General features: G+C 34.0%; 2 protein-coding genes across 2 annotated transcripts in view; one reads left to right on the forward strand and one right to left on the reverse strand.

Moving 5' to 3' along the window:
• Positions 1–19279, reverse strand: part of LOC143667402 (phospholipid-transporting ATPase ABCA3-like) — a 182793-nt gene that overhangs the window by 35728 nt on the left and 127786 nt on the right. Inside the window, exons 19-22 of the mRNA XM_077141590.1 lie at positions 17203–17503; positions 15473–15722; positions 15111–15315; positions 2361–2583 (exon numbers count right to left, since the gene is read on the reverse strand). Of these exons, the coding sequence (XP_076997705.1) occupies positions 2361–2583; positions 15111–15315; positions 15473–15722; positions 17203–17503 (979 nt within the window). The remainder of the gene's footprint in view (positions 1–2360; positions 2584–15110; positions 15316–15472; positions 15723–17202; positions 17504–19279) is intronic.
• LOC143667403 (uncharacterized) overlaps positions 1–19279 on the forward strand; it is a 93636-nt gene that overhangs the window by 34569 nt on the left and 39788 nt on the right. The gene's annotated exons all lie outside the window — the stretch shown is intronic.

Below are 19279 nucleotides of genomic sequence, written 5' to 3' on the forward strand. Positions count from 1 at the left end.
ATAAGATGTTCTTGTCAGGTTATGACATGGGGTTCTGCTTATCTCACAGGAAGGGATGAGAAGTATTTTATGTTTTTTCTGTCTTAGCTGGGAGAATATATAGAACTCATCAATAGAGCCACCTGGGCCTTGGTTTTCTTTCTGAAGGGAACTATTGACTTCATTTAATTAAATGAATGCTTATATCATACAAATTTACTAATTCCTTAAATCAGGTTTAGTAAATTTCATTTTTTTCTAGAAGTGTAACAAATATTTACTTTCCAAATTTCTTTGCCTAAAATTGTTGATCATATCCTCTTATCTTTTCAGTGGTACAGCGTTTTCCTATATGTTTCCTTTTTATTTATAATATTTATTGATGCTTTCTCCTTTTTTTTCTTGAATTGCTTAGCATTATGTTAATTTTATGAGATCCCCAAGTGAGTTAATTGGTATTCTTTATTGTATATTTGTTTTCTATTGATGCTCTTTATTGTATATTTCTTTAAATTTTGCTCCTATCTTTATATTTCCCTTCTACTTTTTTTGAGCATAATATACTGCTCTTTTTCTAATGTTCTGGGTTGGATGTTCTGTTAATTAATTTTTAAACTTTCTAATGTTAACAGCAATAAGATTTCCCCCAAATATTTTTTTTAGCTGCAGAGTATCTATCTTACTCTTGAGTTCTAAATATGTTTCTAACTTCTCTTATGATTCTCTTTGGCCAATTAGTTATTTAGAACTGTTTTTAAAAATTTCCTACTATATGTTTTTTAACCAGTTACCTTGGGAGTGATCTCCAATTTAATTACATATTGGTCCATGAATGTATTATTATAAATATTAATCTTCATGGTCTGTCTGGTCAGTTTTTGTGTGCTCAAAATGCATATTTGGGTTACTAGTTCTATATATGCCCATTAGCTCAAGCTTATTAACTGTACTGTTTATTAGATAACACTTATTCTTTCTCTGTCTTCTAACAGAGGTGTATTAAAATCTTCTCTTTCATATCTTCTATCTCATTATCTCATAGGATACATTCAGGATATTTCTTTTGTATCCATCTTTAATCCACAAATTCTCTTTTTTTAAGTTTCCTTTCTATGTTGTGTCCTATTTGGTGTGTTAATTTTGTTCACTCTTATAATGAGGGTATGGTTCTTTGCACTTACCATTTTATGTAGGAAGCTACTAAACCTTTGGTGGACTTCTGTGGTTTTTATTCTGTTCTTTGTTTTCCTCATAATTAACAAAAATGCCTCACCAGATGCTGACAGTAACCATAGGTCTAAGGCTACCTTTAATGCTTGCTTACCTACAAGGAACTTGCTTTTACTTTATTGTTAACTTCTGTTAATTCCATACTTCTTTCTCAGCTCATTATTTTTGGGAGAGTATAGTTAGAGTATTGGCTATGCTGCTGAAAAGAGGAGGTCCCTCTTTACTTTCTAAATGCCAAGTCTTCTAGCTCCTTGTTTGTTTTCACCCTACATGACTTTTTGCAACATATTCTTTCCAAGATATACCTTTTAAGCTTTCTAAAACAGTAATCTCTTCTGATTCTTATTCTAGCACAACTATTTCTCTCTACTCCCTTAAATGATAATTGCCCAGAATTCTAGATCATTGTTCACAAGCTTAAATGCCTATAATCATAGAAGGAAAAAAAGGAGATACAAATATTAAGGCTCCTGCAGTAACCAGGCCCGAGAGGAAGGAAAACAGGTTTAATTTTACCTATATTGTGCATATAAAGTTTTTCTTCTTTTTGGAAAATCTTGTTAGAGGCTTAAGATCTTGTAGTGTTCACTAAATTAGGGAAGAGGAGTCAGCATAAAACTTTCCCTTATCAGAACTGCTGTCCTCTCTCAAGAGCTGAAGATTCATCTCTACTCTTCTCTGCTCACATCACTCCAAAGTGCTGCAATATCAAGGCTAACACTTCTTAAGATAATAGAGGTCTAACATATTTGAGATACATTTTTTTCTATCTTTCTGAGGTCTTCCTCCTTTAAGAAGAAAGATGCTCTTTTGTTTCACCATGCCTGGCTGAAAAACTCTTCCAAAAATCAACTGCAAAACAGATTCCTTAAATCATGTGATGGAGCTACAGGAAGTGTGGGAGTCAGAGAAGTCATATCAGAAGACCTGTGGATCAGGTTCACTCCCACCACTTCATTATGAAGATTTCAGCTGTAGCACAATACTTAGACTATCTCAGGTATTCAAGATACAGTCATTCATCAAGTACAAGCTTTCCCCTAAAATTTAGAACTTAACTGTCTGTGAATGTTCCTGGGTGTCTGTAAGCTCATTCCTCCTTATTTAGGTGCTTTCCGGGGAAGGGAAAATTTTGTGAAGCCCTTACTTACCATTATTGTATTGAACTGCAGTATCTATAAGAAGACTGAAAATGCCTGAAAAGTAGTTGAATAGGATGAGCTTGATGTAGGCAGAAGTACTTTTGGGAAACAGGAAGCTCAGCAGGTACATGAGGGGAATGGCACACCAGCCGTAGAGTGTGAAGATCAACATTGTGTCCAGAGAGTGGTAATCCATGACATATATATCCATTTCACAATATTTGAACACTCCCTGAGACACAGAGTATATAGGTAAAGGCAAGGAAGGTGAAGGGCAAATGCAAAAAGAAATCAAGCCAGAACATGCAGAGAAGGAATCAGCAAGCCCTGCCTTTATTTAGCCTACAACTCCTTATTTAAAATCACTTGGCCTCTTAAAAAAGAACGCCTTAGCCTATGAGCATGAAGTTACTTACACTTCTTCATGAGAGACATTCCAGTGAGCAGAGCCACTTAAACTTATCTTTTTTCCCTCAGTATGTATGCATGTATCTATTTTTAATTCATAAGCAAAGGCAGTATACATTTCCCCAATAAAATTCTCAACTTTCCCGAATATAGATTATTTCTCTAAAGATTTTGTCTTCTGCCTATTGTAGTATGACACAACTGCTTCTTACTGTTATCCACCTTTAAATTTGGTCTCCTGGCTTTATTCTAAACCCTCACTCCTCTCTCACCTTGCCCCATCCATTCAGGAGCCTCTTTCTTCACTTTTTCCAATTCAAATTGAAAAGAAGTTAATGAAGCACAAAATCAGAAGGATGTAAGTAGAAATGAGAATGGGTGGTGGGGGAAGGAACCTGTAGCTGATAAGGGAAATAAATTTATGGAAATACATCTCTCCTTAGTCATTACAGTCCTTCCACAAATGGCAGGGTAGTCCCTTTGTGCAATTATATAATCATGTAACAGAACCACTGACAAGAAAAAAAGTATAAGTTAGGAATAGCCATTATACAATTGATGACTGATGTTCCTGATGGTGGCAGCAATAGCAGTAGACATGATTAGATCTTAGTTGAATACAACACCTACAGCTATGATTGCTTTGTTTCTGACTAACTGTACTGCAACCCTAAACAGAATACAACAAGGTAATAAAATAAAAGTTAGAGTGACCTAGGAATCCCCACGTTGTAAGGCTAATAATGTCTTCAGGGTCACATATCCGTAACAATTATGGAGAAAGTTGTTTTTCCTAATTTCTAATTTCCTAATAAACAATCCACCTTATTCTTAGCCAAGAAATTCCCATGTTGTGAATTAAGTATATTTTACCTAAAGTAATCAATAAATGAAAATGCAACAAGGTTTTCAAATAAATATTTTAGCCGCTTTATTATGAAATATAACACATCACAAAAGTGCACAAAACAAATTATCACACAGCAAACCTGGAGAAAAGCATTGCAATGCCAGAACCCAAGTAACTTACCATGTCCTCCCCCAGCCCCTATGAGAATAACAACTATTCTGACATTTATCATAAACACTTTTCCTTATTGTTTTATATATTTCTTAATAGTATTTGCCACATAGGCATGCATCTCTAAATATTATATTTAGTATCATCTATATATTGGATTTTTAATGGATGTCATTATACAGATAAATCCTTTTGTATTTGGCGTCTTTTACTCAACATTGTTTGTAACTTGCCTTTATGTCATTAAGTGTAGCTCTAACTCATTCTTTTTTTTTTTTTTTTTTTTTTTTTTTTAAAGGAAAGACAGAGAGAAGGAAGGAAGGATAGAAGGAAGGAAGGAAGGAAGAAAGGGAAACATTTTTAAACATTTTCTTGTATTCTGTTTCTCCGTTTTTGTTACATGGGCTGGGGCCGGGAATCGAACCGAGGTCCTCCAGCATAGCAGGCAAGCACTTTGCCCGCTGAGCCACCGCGGCCCGCCCTCTAACTCATTCTTTATCTAGCTACGTAGTATTCCCCAGATGATTATACCACAATTTATCCATTTCAATCTTCATGAATAATGGGCTGTTTTCAGTGTTCTATTATTATGAATAATGATTACAAATATTTTCTTTAGCCTGCCTCTTGGTGAGTATGTGCACATATAAAAGTAGCGGAATAACTGAATCACAAATTGTAGTTATCTTCAACTTCAGAAGAAAATGCCAAACTGTTTTCTAATAGTTCCTGTTGTTTCACACCGTTGTCAAAATTTATTGTCAGTACTTAATATTAGCCATTGTTGCATGTTTGTAGTGTTATCTCGTTGTGATTTAAATTTGACTCTCCTTGATAAATTATGAGGTTGGATACTTTAACATATATATTTATTATTTGTGTGTCCATTTTCATGTTATACGTGTTTTACTATTAGGGTGTCATTCTACTAGGGCTTCTTATGCTGGATAAAAACCTTGTGTCAGACATATGTACGTCCAATGTCTTCTCCCACACTGTAGCTTGACTTTCCATTCTATAAATGATAGATTTTGATGAGAAGGAAATTTGTAGGCCAAAAAATTTATCCTTTTTCCTTTAAGGTTAGTTCTTTGAATATACCCTGTTCAAAAATATAATCCCTGTCTGAGGCCATGGTGATATTATATATTATGCTTTATCATCTTCAGTAGGTTTATAATTTCAATTTTCATAATTTGATCTACAATTCACCTGGAATGGATTTTTCTGTGTAGTATAAAGTAAGAGTCAACTTCCATTAAGTTCATTATGAATATTCAGTTGTTCTTGCATCCTTTTTTCCCCCCCTTTTTTGCATGAGCAGGCTCCAGGAATTGAACCCGGGTCTCAGGCCTGGCAGGCAAAAACTCTGCCACTAAGCCACCACTGCCTGCCCCTGCATCACTTTTAACTTTTTGATGAGTTAGAATTCACATAACATAAAATTCACCATTTTAACTACTTTAAAGTGTACTATTCAGTGAGTTTTATTATATTTACAAAATTATGCGAGCCTTATCCCTATCTAATTTGGGGACATTTTCATTACCTCAAAGAGAAACTGAATGGCTCTAAGCAAATTACTCTTCACAGACTCAAGCAAATACTAATCTACTTTCTATGTCTGTGGATTTGTATATTCTGGACATTTTATATAAATGGAATCATATAATATGAGGTATCATACAATATGAAACATTTTTATGAATGGCTTCTTTCACTTAGCATAATGTTTTCGAGGTTCATCCACTTTGTAACATGTATCAGTACTTCATTTGCTGTTATGGCCATGTAATATTCCACGTGTATTTTATACATTCATCTTTGAGTTGTTTCCATTTTTTTCATATTATGAAAAACGCTACTATGTGTAAACATGTGCAAGTTTGAATATATTATTTCAATTTTCTTGAGTATAAATCAAGAAGTGGAATTTTTAAGTCATATGGTAATTCTATGCTTAACCTTGAAGAACTGCTAGACTGGTTTCCGCATTGACTACTCCATTTAATATTCCTTCTTTGCTTCACATAACAATTTTTATCTTAAGGTCTATTTTGAATTATATTGTTAGAGCTGCTGCAGCTCTTTTTTGGTTGCTATTTGCATGGTGAATCTTTTTACTTTCAACATATGTGTCTTAGAATCTAAAGTTTGTCTCTTGTAGACAGCATATAGTTGGATAATGTTTTTGTATCCATTCAGCCAATCTCTACCTTTTAATTGGACAGCTTAATTGGACAAATAATTACTTATAAGAAATGATGCACTTCTGCCATTTTGTTTGTTTTTTCTATGTCTTACATCTTTTTTTGTTCTTCCTCTTTATATATATTTTGGAGTAATTTTATTTGTGATGGTCCTGGGGATTACAATTAACTTTTTTTTTTTTTTTTACATGGGCAGGCACCAGGAATCAAACCTGGGTCCTCTGGCATGGCAGGCAAGCGTCCTTGCCTGCTGAGCCACCGTGGCCCGCCCTACAATTAACATTTTAATTCATCACAGATTAGTTCATATTAACATCAATTTAATTTTAATACAGCGTAAAACTTGGCTCTTATATAGCTCCATCCCTCCATGCTCTTATTGTACAAGTTAACATCTTTATACATTCTGTGCCAATCAACATAGATTTATAATTATTGTTTTATGCTGTTGTCTTTTAAATCAGATAGGAAAAGGGAGTTATAAACAAAAATATATTAATATCATCTTTTATTTTTAGCTACATAGTTACACACTAGTTTTCTTTATTTCTTCATGTGGATTTAGTTATTATCTAGAGTCCCTTAATTTAGGACTGAAGGACACCCTTAAACTTTCTTTTAGGGCTGGTCTACTAGCAATAAACTCTCAGTTTTTTTTTTTTTAATCTAGTATTGTCTTAATTTCTCTTCTGCTTTAAAAGATAGTTTTCCTGTGTCTACAATTTTGGTTTGACAGTTTTTTCTTTCAGAACTTCAAATATGTCATCCTCTGCCTTCTGGCCTCAAGTATTTCTGATGAGAAATCAGTTATTAGTTAATCTTATTGAGGAAACCTTGTACATGAGTATTCACTCCTTTCTTGATTTCAGGATTCTCTCTTTTTGTCTTTTGATGGTTTGACTAGGATGGGTCTGGTGTGGTTCTCTGATTTTTCCTACGTGGACTTGAGATTCTTTGATGTATAGATTAGTGTCTTTAATTAAATTTGAGAATTTTGTGGCCATTATTTCTTCAAATATGACTTCTACCCCTTTCCCTGGCCTCATTCTGGGACTCCTATTGTGTGTATGTTGGTTTGCTTGATGGAGCCCACAGGTCTCCTAGCTCTGTTCTTCTTCTTTTTTAAAAATTATTTTTCTCTTTCTATTCCTCACACCATAAAATCTCAATTGACCTAACTTCATGTTCATTACTTCTTTCTTCTGCCTACTCAAATCTGCCGTGAAGCCTCTCTAGTGAATTTTTCATTTCAGTTATTGTAATTAACTCCAAATTCCTCTTTGGTTTATTATTTTTATATCTTTATTGATATTCTATATTTGGTAAAAAAAAAAACTGTTCTCATGGCTTCCTTTAGTTTAGTCATGGTTTCCTTTATCCCTTTGAACATATTTAATATATATTACAAAGTATTTGTCTAATAAGCTCAATGTGTGGGCTTCTTCAGGGACAGTTTCTATCAATTGCTTTTGTCTTACATATGGGTCTACTTTCTTTTTTAGTTTTTTTTTTTAACCTTAGCACATTTGTAGATTTACAAAATAACATGTAGAAAACACAGAGTTCCCATATACACCCACTCACACAGTTTTTCCCTATTTTTTACATTTTGCATGTGTGGTAATTTTGCTAAAAGTGATGAAACCTTATTAAATTAACTACAGTCCATAGTTTACATTTGGGCTCACTGTGTCCGATTGATTTTTAAATTTTTATTCTAGTAAGACATATACAACCTAACAGCTCCCCTTTAAACCACATTTAAATATATAATTCAGGAATGTTAATGGCATTCACAGTGTTGTGCTAACATCACCACCATCCATTACCAAAATTTTCCATCAGGCCAAACAGAAACTTCGTACCAATATTGCATTAACTCCGCATTCCCTATCCCTAGGCCAGCCCCTGGTAACATATATTCTAGTTTATGACTCTGAATTTGCTTTTTCTAACTATTTCATATCAGTAAGAAAATACAATATTTATCCTATTATATCTGCTTTATTTTGTGCAACATGATGCATTCATGTTCTTCTATGTTGTTGCATTCATCAGGACTTCATTCCTTTTACATATCAATATCACATGATATTTCATCATGTGTCTACAGCACATTTTGTTTATCCATTCATCAGTTGGTGCACCCTATGGTTGTTCCATCTTTTAACAAATGTGAAAAATGCTGCTATGATGTCAGAATGCAAATATCTGTTCAAGCATCTGCTTGCAAATTTTTTGGGTATATACGTGGAAGTGGTATTGCTGGGTCATTTGGCAATTCTGTTTTCACCTTTCTGAGAAATTGCAAGATTGTAACTGCAACATTTTACATCTCTCACCAACAATGAATGAGTATTCCCAGTTTTCCACATCCTCTCTAGCACTTGTTATTTTCTGTTGTTTAATAGTAACCATTCTAATGAGCATGAAATGGTATCTCATTGTGGTTTTGACTTGCATTTTCCTAGTGATGTAAGAATCTTTTAAGTTCTCTTAAGCCACTGTATATCTTCTTTGGGGAAATGTTTCTTCAAGTTTTTTTGCTCAATTTAAAATTGGGTTGTTTGTCTTTTTGCTTTTGAGTTGCAGGATTTCCTTATATACTCTGGATATTAAAACCCTTATCAAATATGTGGTTTCCAAATAATTTATTCCACTCTATAGGTTGTTTTTCCACTTTAATGAAGTCTTTTGATGCACAAAAGTTTTTAATTTTGATTAGTTTCCATTTATCTATTTGTTGTTGCTGTGCTTTTAATGTAAAGTTTAAGAATTCATTGCCTAACCTACGTTCCTGAACATGCTTCATGTTTTCTTCTAGGCATTTTATAGTTTTGTTTATTATTTTTAGTCTTTGATCACTGTAAGTTGATTTTAATGTATCGACAGACATGGATGTCCACCTTAATTCCTTATGGATATGCAGTTTTCCCAGCACAATTTGTCAAAGAGACTTCTTTCCCAATTGAGTGTACCTGGCACCACCATGTCAAAAATTGGTTGGGCATAGATATATGGGTTTATTTTTGAACCCTTAATTCTACTCCATTGGTCTTTCCTTGTGCCAGTATCATGCTATTTTGATTACTGTAGATTTGGATTAAGCTTTAAAACCAGAAAGTGTGAGTCCTCCTACTTCATTCTTTTTCAAGATTTTGAATTTGGCCTTTTGGGGACTCATACTTTCATACACATTTGATGCTTGGCTTGTCTAATTCCTAGTTCCAGGAATTTGTCCATTTCATCTAAGTTATCTAATTTATTGATGTACCCTTCAAAATAATATCTTATGATAATCTTTTTATTTCTCTGGTGTTAGTAGTAAAGTCCCAGGATCATTTCTGATTTTAGTTATTTGTGCCCCCTTTTTTTTCTCTGACATTCTAGCTAAAGGTTTTTCAACTTTATTCATCTTTTCAAAGAACCAACTTTTGGTTTCATCAATTCTATTATTTTTTATTCTCTATTTTATTTATCTTCAATGTAATCTTTTTTATTTCCTTCATTTTGTTGTTTTTGTGTCTGCTCTGCTTCTCTTTTTTTTTTTTTTTAGAAACTCCAGTTGTGAGACGAGATATTCTCATTTGAGATCTTTATTCCCTTTTAATGTAAGCATTTAGAGCTGTATGTTTCCTTCTTGGCACTGCTTTGCCTGCTTTCCATAAGTTTTGGTAAGTTATGTTTTCATTTTTATTTGCCTAATGTCTTTGTGATTTCTTCGACTTATTGCTTGTTTGAGAGTGTATTGTTTAATTTCCATGTATTTGCTAAATTTACAGTTTCCCCTAGTTAATTGATTTGTAGCTTTATTCCATTGTGATTGGAGAAGATACTTTCTATGATTTCAATAGTTTTTAATTTATTGAAACTTATTTTATGGCTTGACATATGGTGTATCTTGGAGAATTATCCATGTGCAGTAGAGAAGAATGTGTATTCTGCTGCTATTGGGCGAAGTGTTTATACATGTCTCTTAAATCTTTTTGGTTTATAGAATCATTCAAATATTCTATTTCTGTGTTAAACTTCTACCTAGATGCTCTATTCATAATTGAAAATGGTGTATTGAAGTCTCTTACTACTAATATAGAACATCTAAATATGTCAATATTTGCTTCATATATTTTGGGGATGTGCCATTAGGGGCATCTATATTTCTAATTGTTACGTCTTCATATTGAATCAAACCCTTTATCAGTATATAGTGACCTACTTTGTCCCTCATAACTGTTTTTTACTTAAAGTCTATTTCATCTCACATAAGTTTAGTGCCTCAGTTTTGTTTTGATTACTGTTTGCATGGCATATACTTTTTCCATTCTTTAACTTTCAGTCTACTTGTGTCTTTAAATTTAATGTGAGTCTCTTGCAGACAGGCATAATTGCATCATGCCTTTTTTACATTCTGTGAACCTGTCTTTTAAATGGGGAGTTTAATCTATTTATATTTGAGGAAACTATCAATAATACAGGACTTTTTTCTACCACTTTGTCTTCATCAGTCTTATATATCTTTTTAATCCCTCAATTTTTCCATTAATGACTACATTCATATTTATTTGATTTTTTTTGTAGTGTACCAGTTTGAGTCCTTCTCATTTGTTTCTGCATATATTTTTTCAGATATTTTCTTTGTTACCAAGGGGATTGCATTTAACATCCTAAATCTATAATAATCATGTTTGATTTGATACCAATTTAACTTTATTGCACACATCATATTCCTATAACATACCATCCCTCCACCCTTTTTGTGTACATGCTGCAAATTGTATCTTTATACATCGAATGACCTAAACACTAGATTTATCATCACTTTTTATGTGTTTGTATTTTGAAACCTATAAGAAGTAAAAAGTGGAGTTATATACCAAAAAATACAATTTGATAGTATTTTATACTTTCCCATATGGTTACTTTTACTGGAGGTCTTATTTCTTTATCTGCTCCAGTCCACTGTTTAGTGTCCTTTCCTTTCAGTCTGAGGAACTCCCTTTAAAAGTGCATGTAGGTCAGGTCTAGTGGTAACAAACTCCCTCAGCTTTTCTTTATCTTGTAATATATTCAGCTCCCTTATTTTTAAAAGATGTTCTTGCTGACTATATAATTCTTAGTTGGCAACTATTTTCTTCCAGCACCTTGTTTTATTTCATCACCTTCTTGTTTCCAAGTTTTATGTTTGTTTGTTTTTAATGAGAAAGCAGCACTTAATCATTTTGGGACTTCCTTTTACATAGCATGCTGCTTTTCACTTGCAGCTTTTGGAACTCTCTCCGTGTTCTTGGCATTCAGCAGTTTGATTACTGTGTGTCTGGGCATGGGTCTGAGTTTATCCTGTTTGGTGTTCATTTGGCTTCTTAATGTTCATATTCATGTCTTTCATTAAATTTGGGAAGTCTTCTGCCATTATTTCTTTGAATATTTCTTCTGGCCTTTTCTCTCTTTCTTCTCCTTCTGGGGCTCCCATAAGTGTGTATATATAAGTGTCCCACCTGTCTCTTAGGTTCTTCTCACTGCTTTTGATTATTATTTTTTCTGTTCCTCAGCCTGACTCATTTCAATTGTATTGTCTTTGAGTTCATGGATTCTTTCTTCTGACTACTCCAATCTGCTTTTGAAATGCTGTAGGGAAATTTTCATTTTAATTATTGAGTTTTCAACTCTAGTATTTCAGTTTGATTCTTTTCTAGTTTGCTAGCTGCCAGAATGCAATAGACCAGAAATGGAATGGCTTTTAAAAAGGAGAATTTAATGTTACAAGTTTACAGTTCTATGGCCATGAAAATGTCCCAATTAAAGCAAGTCTATAAAAATATCCAAATTAAGTCACAAACAAGGGGTTACCTTCACTTAAGAAAGGCCAATGAAGTTCAGGGTTTCTCCCTCAACTGGAAAGGCACATGGCAAACATGGCGATGTCTGCCAGCCTCCTCTCCAGGCCTCATGCTTTATGAAACTTCCTGGAGTCGTTCTCCTTCATCTCCAAAGGTTGCTGGCTGGTGGACTCTGTGGTTCTCTTGTCATTCTGAAGCTTTCTCCAACATGCTTCCTCTTTTAAAGGATTCCAGTAAACTAATCACGACCTACGTGGAATGGGTGGAGTCACATCCCCCTCTGTTCAAAAGTTAATGACCACAAATTGGGTGAGTCACATCTCTGTGGAGATAACCCAATCAAATTTCCAATATACAGTGCAGCGTGGGGTTTTAGGATTAAAGCATGGCTTTTAAAGGGCACAAAAATCCTTTCAAACCAGCACAGAGTCCTTTAAAATTTTTCTTTCTTTATTGAGATACTCATATTTTTCATTGTTTTTCTGATATTCTTTAGTTCTTACTCTGTGCTTTCCTTTCTCTCCTTGAGCACATTGGGGATCATGTTTAAAAACTCTTCATCTAGTATATACAAAATCTGGTCCTCTTTGTTGGGCTTCCTGGAGATTTTGAAGTGTTAGCTCTGTTATTTAGTCACTGAGCTATCTGTTTCTCAAGTTTTTATCCAGATAGTGGATATGAAAAAAGATTTTCTTATGTGCCAGGAGCTAACATACGCAAACAAATCAATGCAAAAAACTAATTTCACAGTCATTACAAAGTGGCTTTGCATTGGCTGGTGCTTTTTCAGAATTTATTTTTCGTATCAAGAAAATAAGCTTGAGGTAAAAGTGAAGTACAGGGTCAACTCTGTCTTTTCTGAGCTTTCATCTTGTCTTGGGCTTGTGAGGAATGAAGGAGGGAAGACAGTGACAGAAATAATGTCCATTTGCTTCACTGGTTCCTGTGGTGACAGATATAATTAGGTCTGCTCTTGTCATGCTGCCTGGTAACTTATGAACAGAAAAGGATGGCATGGGTCTCCCTGTCCACAGTGACACATGTATTAAGATGAAGGATGTGCTGAAAGAACTTCCTCCTGTTCATTCTAATTTGGAGATCTCTATATTGGAGGTTCTCTCCACAGTATACCACCAACTTTCCCCACCTACCATTTCAAGCATGGAGCTCACTGGCCACAGTGCTATGCGACAGTACATAGGATGTGCAGAGAAAGAAATTCCTGATGCCTTTCAACAGTAGGCCTTTATGTACATATGTACATAAATAAGAATATTTATCTATTATTTTCTTCATTCCAAAAAGTATACACACACATATACATGTATCATACAGCGCAGACATGTTCACAGTTCACAAATACATATACATACACATAATCACATGATTTTGATGGTATAATGCACAGAATTTAAATTAAATTTTAATTTTATTTTAAATTTAATTTTAAATGTTTAAAAACTCTTCATCTAGTATATACAAAATCTGGTCCTCTTTACTGGACTTCCTGTACATTTTGAAGTGCTAACTCTGTTATTTAGTCACTGAGCTATCTGTTTCTCAAGTTTTTATCCAGATAGTGGATTTTTTTTTTCATGTGTAGTAAAAAAACTTTATTAAGAAGCCTTTGAAGTCAAAAAATAAAACTCTTGATACAATTTTCTTAACCCTTAAGTCAGCGCAGCAAATATATAATCAGTAATTTAGCTGTGTAAGGTTAAAGGTCCGTTATTTTTATTTAAAATAAAATATATTTTAGTTCTTAAAATTTATTCCATAAAGTACACATTTCCCTATAAATTCCCTACATATACACAAGAGGTAAAAAGTAAAAAAGTAAAAATAAAAATAAAAATAAAATGATAAAAAATTTTAAAAACAAAACGTTAGAAATTTCTGTTTGGGACGTCTCACCATCCCCCCCACCCCCACCCCCAGGCCGCGGGTAGTTGACGTACAAAACAGTAAACAGTTCGCCTGAAAAAGGGAGTAGAAACGTCCTGTGTCGGAGAATTCCCTACAGGCTGACAACCGCTGGCGAAAACAGCGGCGGTTTAAATTTAAATTTAAATTAAATGTTTTTCTCAAGTACAAATGGAATAAGGAGAAAAAGGGAAAGATATAACACAGAAGAAAATTTCAGAGATGAGGTAGAAAGGGAGGGAGAAAAGAAGTAATTTTACTGGTCTATTATCTAGTTTGGACTGTAAAAAATTTCATAGCTTTATAATAAGAAGTAACATATCATGTTATATTTTATTGTCTTTGTTAGTTTGTGTCCATTACTAAACAGTTAACTACTTAAGAGATGAGTCATATTCTTATTAATACTTAAATCCTAGTACCTATTATTAGAGAAGGAACTTCTGTCTACCCTCCTCAATAATTTCACCTCTAGGCACACTACATATTATATATTTGTTGCTTTTTACCATCCCCCAAACACACACACAAACACACACTGGACAGTAATTGCTAACATAGCTGGGAGATTCTAGCGTATACATGGGGCCAAGATTCATTAGGGATGGTATCCATTCATACATGTTTATTCTTTGTTCTAATTCTTCATTGATAGAAACTACGTGGGTTTAAGTGGGGTGAGTAGGATCAATAAACTTCACTTACTTCTCCAGCCTAGAATGTGTTTTCTCTAACCCCTTCCTTTCATAAAGTTCAGAATTGGGAATTACTAGCTCATCTTTAAATATAAAATATTTATCTCGCATATAGTTCCTTTGGTTAGGAACTCTGATAGAAGAAAAACTGGGGTATAGGATTTAGACACATAAATTGCACACTGAATTCCAAGATAGTGTATGGATGATAACAGGTATTAAATAAATTTTTGAAATAAACTGAAAGGTACTCTAAGGGAAACTAGGAAATATGGCCATAGTGTAGTCAGGAGGTCCAGTAGATGACAAAAGTGTACAAGAATGGACAATATGGGACAGGTGACAGGTAAGAAACCCTCCACCTTTAAAGGAGCTTTGGGGTTGAGCACAAATTGATGAACATACTTTTTGATTAAATAGAGTAATTCCAGCAAATAAATGGGAAGCTAGTCCAAAAGAGGTTTTTCTTCTGGAAAGAAAGTATTTTCTTCTAATGAAGGAATATGAGGGGTTAAGTTTCTACCATAAGAGTTTTACAATGTATTTTCTAAGATGATGAAGAAATTAATTTATTGGCAGAGTTAGATTTATGACACTATTAGAAAATAGGAATTTTAGGTAGGATACCTAAAGAAAATGCGCCCTCAGGAAACGTTAACACTCACCAGTACTAAGCAGCAGGAAATGAAGAAGATGGTGAAATCCCACAGTAGAGCAGAAAGCCAGTATATGAGCACATAGACCCCACTCACAAATTGGATGTGCTTTGCCTTAGTTATTCTCTCAGTTACTGTCAGGAGACAAAAGCCACTGATCAAAAAAGCCATGCCAAAATGCAAATTTAAGGCTATTTGGAGTCCATTTGTTATGCTGCAGAAGGAACAAAAGAGGGTATATCAGAAAATCAACATAGTAGGGAATGCATATTTCTATCAATAGCTATTTTTATCATAAAAATGTAACAAGATAGGGTAGAAGGAATATATTTAAAGTGTAAAACTCAATTCTAATGAAAATGATAACATACTCATCATTCGTGTTATCATCACTAATGCGTGGCTGAGGCTTGTTGAAGACTGTTAAGGAAGCATTAGGGCCAGAAAGTAACAGGAAAAGAATGTTATCTAACATTGCGAGTGATACAGATGGTGAATGATATGCTTCATTGTTGAACAGAACAGTAAATATTGTTTCATCATTGGTCACATCAACGGAAAGTGCAACAATGCATGAGTGCACGCAATCTTTATTTTCCTGCAAGTAATCCAGTAAGTCACCTAGGATAAAGAAACAATATTGGTCAGTCAAGCCATAATACAGATCACCTACAATATATGTTAGGGAAGAGGAACAGTTCTTACGACAATTAAAACCTGGCTTCTAATTACTTCAGTCTTTGATTGGGTTTAGATCTGCCCTTAATTTTACTTCCAGCCTAAATTAAATCTCCTAAAAAGATTTAATTTTGTGCAGAATCTTTACAATTTTCATAACCAATATCTGGCATTCAATTAAAAATAATCAGGTATGCCAATAAATAGAACCTGGAGAAAGCACAGACTACAGAAATATATCCACATATGAACTAGGTATTAGAGATGGAGAATTTACCAGGGAACTGGAGTTCATGAAGAATCAAATGGTGATGTTAGAATTGAAAAAATACATAAATTACTAATTGAGGACTCAATATTTAACAAATAACTAGTTGGACATAAATGAAGAGTAGGAAGAAACAATTATGAATCTTTAGCCAATTTTTTGAGGTTCTACTTTTGCTGGGCTTAATAAAGTGTTACAAATGAAAGAAAAAAAGTGGTAGGATCTTATGGTACCCTGGCTGGCTCCTCCCCATCCCATCTTTGGCTTGGTGAGAGCTTACCCAGGCTCATAGTGTGAGTTCCTGGTTCCAGAGGAAGCAAAGTAACACTAGAGCATATACTGGAATCATATGTCTAGTCCAGTCTGTCTAGTGGCTGCTAAGGGACTTGCTGTCTCCATCCCAGTATGGGGAAGTATTATGCATTCAAGGAATATGATGTGTATAACCTGCTCTCAAAGCTTCATAAAATATATTGATAGTTGATAGATAGAATGATATGGCAAAGGTGGCAAAGTGTTAAAATTGGTGGAGATTTTTTTTTCGGGGGGGGGAATATGTTGGAGTTTTCTGTATGGAGTTGTATTATTTTTGCAACTGCTCTGCAAGTTTGAAGTTTTTCCAAAATAAAAAGCTTAAAAAATAATAAAATAAAACTACTCTGAAAGATAAATTAAAATAAAATAATTCCATTCTGAGGAACTAGCCCATTAAACCTTCACTATTCCTGTTATGGATATGACCAATCTAGGAGACTGAAGAAAAGCTTCAAGGGCTTAGGACTTCCATACCACTCTGTGATGTTTGGATTCATGTGAAACATTGCATTCCGGCCAGATTTTTAAATTTAAAAAATGCATGCTTAATTTCACAGTAACATGCATTTTGGTGCTTTTGTTTTATTTCACTTTAAAGGATCAACAAATGGCTGATAGATGAACCACAGCCAAAGTACCTCTACTATTAATTAACTTTTTGAGACCAGTACCATCACAGGGGGGCATTTTTGCCCTTAATTTAGCTGTCTCTATGAGATTGGTGACTTGCAGGAAAAGAAAGGAACAGCAGCTAACTACTACAGATAGATCCTTCTTAGCAAGTGACATAAACAGGTTGTCATTTAAAAGCAATGTTTTTTGTTTTTAACTCAGCCCTACCTTGTACTTTCTGAAGTATTTGTTTTTCAGATGCTAGCGTACTTTCAAATTGTTTTAAGAAAATCAGAGTCAAATCAGAATCCCCAGAAATAGAAAAAGGTACAATGGTTCGACCGTATTGATGCAAATTCATTTCCCTGGCAGGTTCATCATGATCATTTGAAAAATTATCAGCTTTTAAGAGAAAGGTAATGACACCTAGAAATCCCAGTATCTGTAGCAACATCAGCTTCCAATGGCGCCAATTGAACATCACCCTTTTTGTGAACATGGCACAAAACTGTTGGTGATAGAGGGAACACTAAAGAAAGAAGAGAGAAGCATAATATTAAAATAGTTATAAATCTAAACAGGCCATATATTTTGAAATTCATTAAGATGAAAGCCTTAAAATTTTATTGTAGAGGATATAAAGTTTTTTAAAAATAATTACTTGGAATAGAAACTAAGCATAATAAAACAAAAGTATAAACAGTCTTTTGTTTGTATAAGGCAAAGGTCAACAGACTATGGCCTGTTTTGCAAACAAAGTCTTATTGGAACACAGTTATGCCCCCTCATCTCTCTATGGTCCATGGTTACTTTGATCCTACAAAGGAAGAAATGAATAACCATAAGGCTCAAAAAGCCAAAAATATTTACTATCTGGCCCATTGCAGAAAAAGTTCACTAAATCCCAAATAATTCACAAGAGAACTACTAGAGCTAATAAAAAATTCAGCAAACTTGCAATGTATAAGATTAACAAACAGAAATAAATTGTTTCTATATCTGAAATGGAAATTAAGAGAGAAATTCCATTTACAGTAGCATCTAAAAGAATAAAATAAACATAACCAAGGAGATGAAAGTCTTGTATATAGGAAACTATAAAACACCACTGAAAGAACTTAAAGAAGACCTAAATAAATGGCAAGACATCCTGTCTTCATGGACTGGAGGACTTAATATTGTTAAGATGCCAATACTACCCAAAGTGTTCTATAGCTTCAATTCAACCCTAACAAACTTTCAGCACCTCTTTTGCAAAAATAGAGAAGCTGATCTTCAAATTCATATGGAATGGCAAGGGACGCTGAGTAGTCAAAAGAACTTTTCTAAAAAATAGATGGCCTATGCATCCCAATTTCAAAACTTATTACAAAGCTACAGTAACCAAACAGCATGGTCCTGGCATAAGGTTAAACATAGAGACCAACAGAATAGAATTGCATGTCCATAAAAAAAACCACACACATTTATGGCCATTCGGTATTTGTCAAGCATGTCAAGTCCACTCAAAGGGTAAAGAATAGTCTCCTCAATAAATGGTGCTGCAAAACTGATGCACATATGCATAAATGAAGATGGATTCTTACCTCATACCACATAGGAAAATTAACTCAAAATGGATCAAGGACATAAACATAAGAGCTAAAACCACAAAACTCTTAGAAGAAAACATGAATATCAGCCTGACCTTGGGTTTGGTGATGGATTCTTAGATATGACATCTAAAGTATGAGCAACAAAAGAGAAAACTGATAAATTGGACTTCAGAAAAATTTAAAAATTCTGTGCATGAAAGGATATTATCAAGAAAGTGAAAAGACAATGCACAGAATGGGAGAAAGCAGTTGTAAACCATATATCTATTAAGGGTTAACACCCAATATACACAAATAACAAAAAGACAAACAACCCAATTAAAAAAAAATGGGCAAAGGATTTGAGTAGGCATTTCTCCAAAGAAGATTATACAAATGGCCAATAAACATATGAAAAGATGCTCAACATTATTAGCCATCAGAGAAATGGAAATCATAACTAAAATAAGACATAGCTACCCACTCACTAGGATAGCTATTATTTTGAAAAAACTGAAAATAACACATGTTGCTGAAGGCATGCGAAAATCTGAACCCTTGTACGTTTTTGGTGGAAATGTAAAATGGTACAGCCCTATGGAAAACAGTTTTGCAGTTCCTCAGAAAGCTAAACATGGAATTACCATATGACCAGGCAATCCACTTCAGATAGAACCTGCGAATAACTGAAAATAGGTACTTGGACAGATATTTATATACAAGGTCCACAG

The sequence above is a fragment of the Tamandua tetradactyla genome, chromosome 23 (genome assembly GCF_023851605.1).
Source record: "Tamandua tetradactyla isolate mTamTet1 chromosome 23, mTamTet1.pri, whole genome shotgun sequence".
Lineage (NCBI taxonomy): Eukaryota > Metazoa > Chordata > Mammalia > Pilosa > Myrmecophagidae > Tamandua > Tamandua tetradactyla.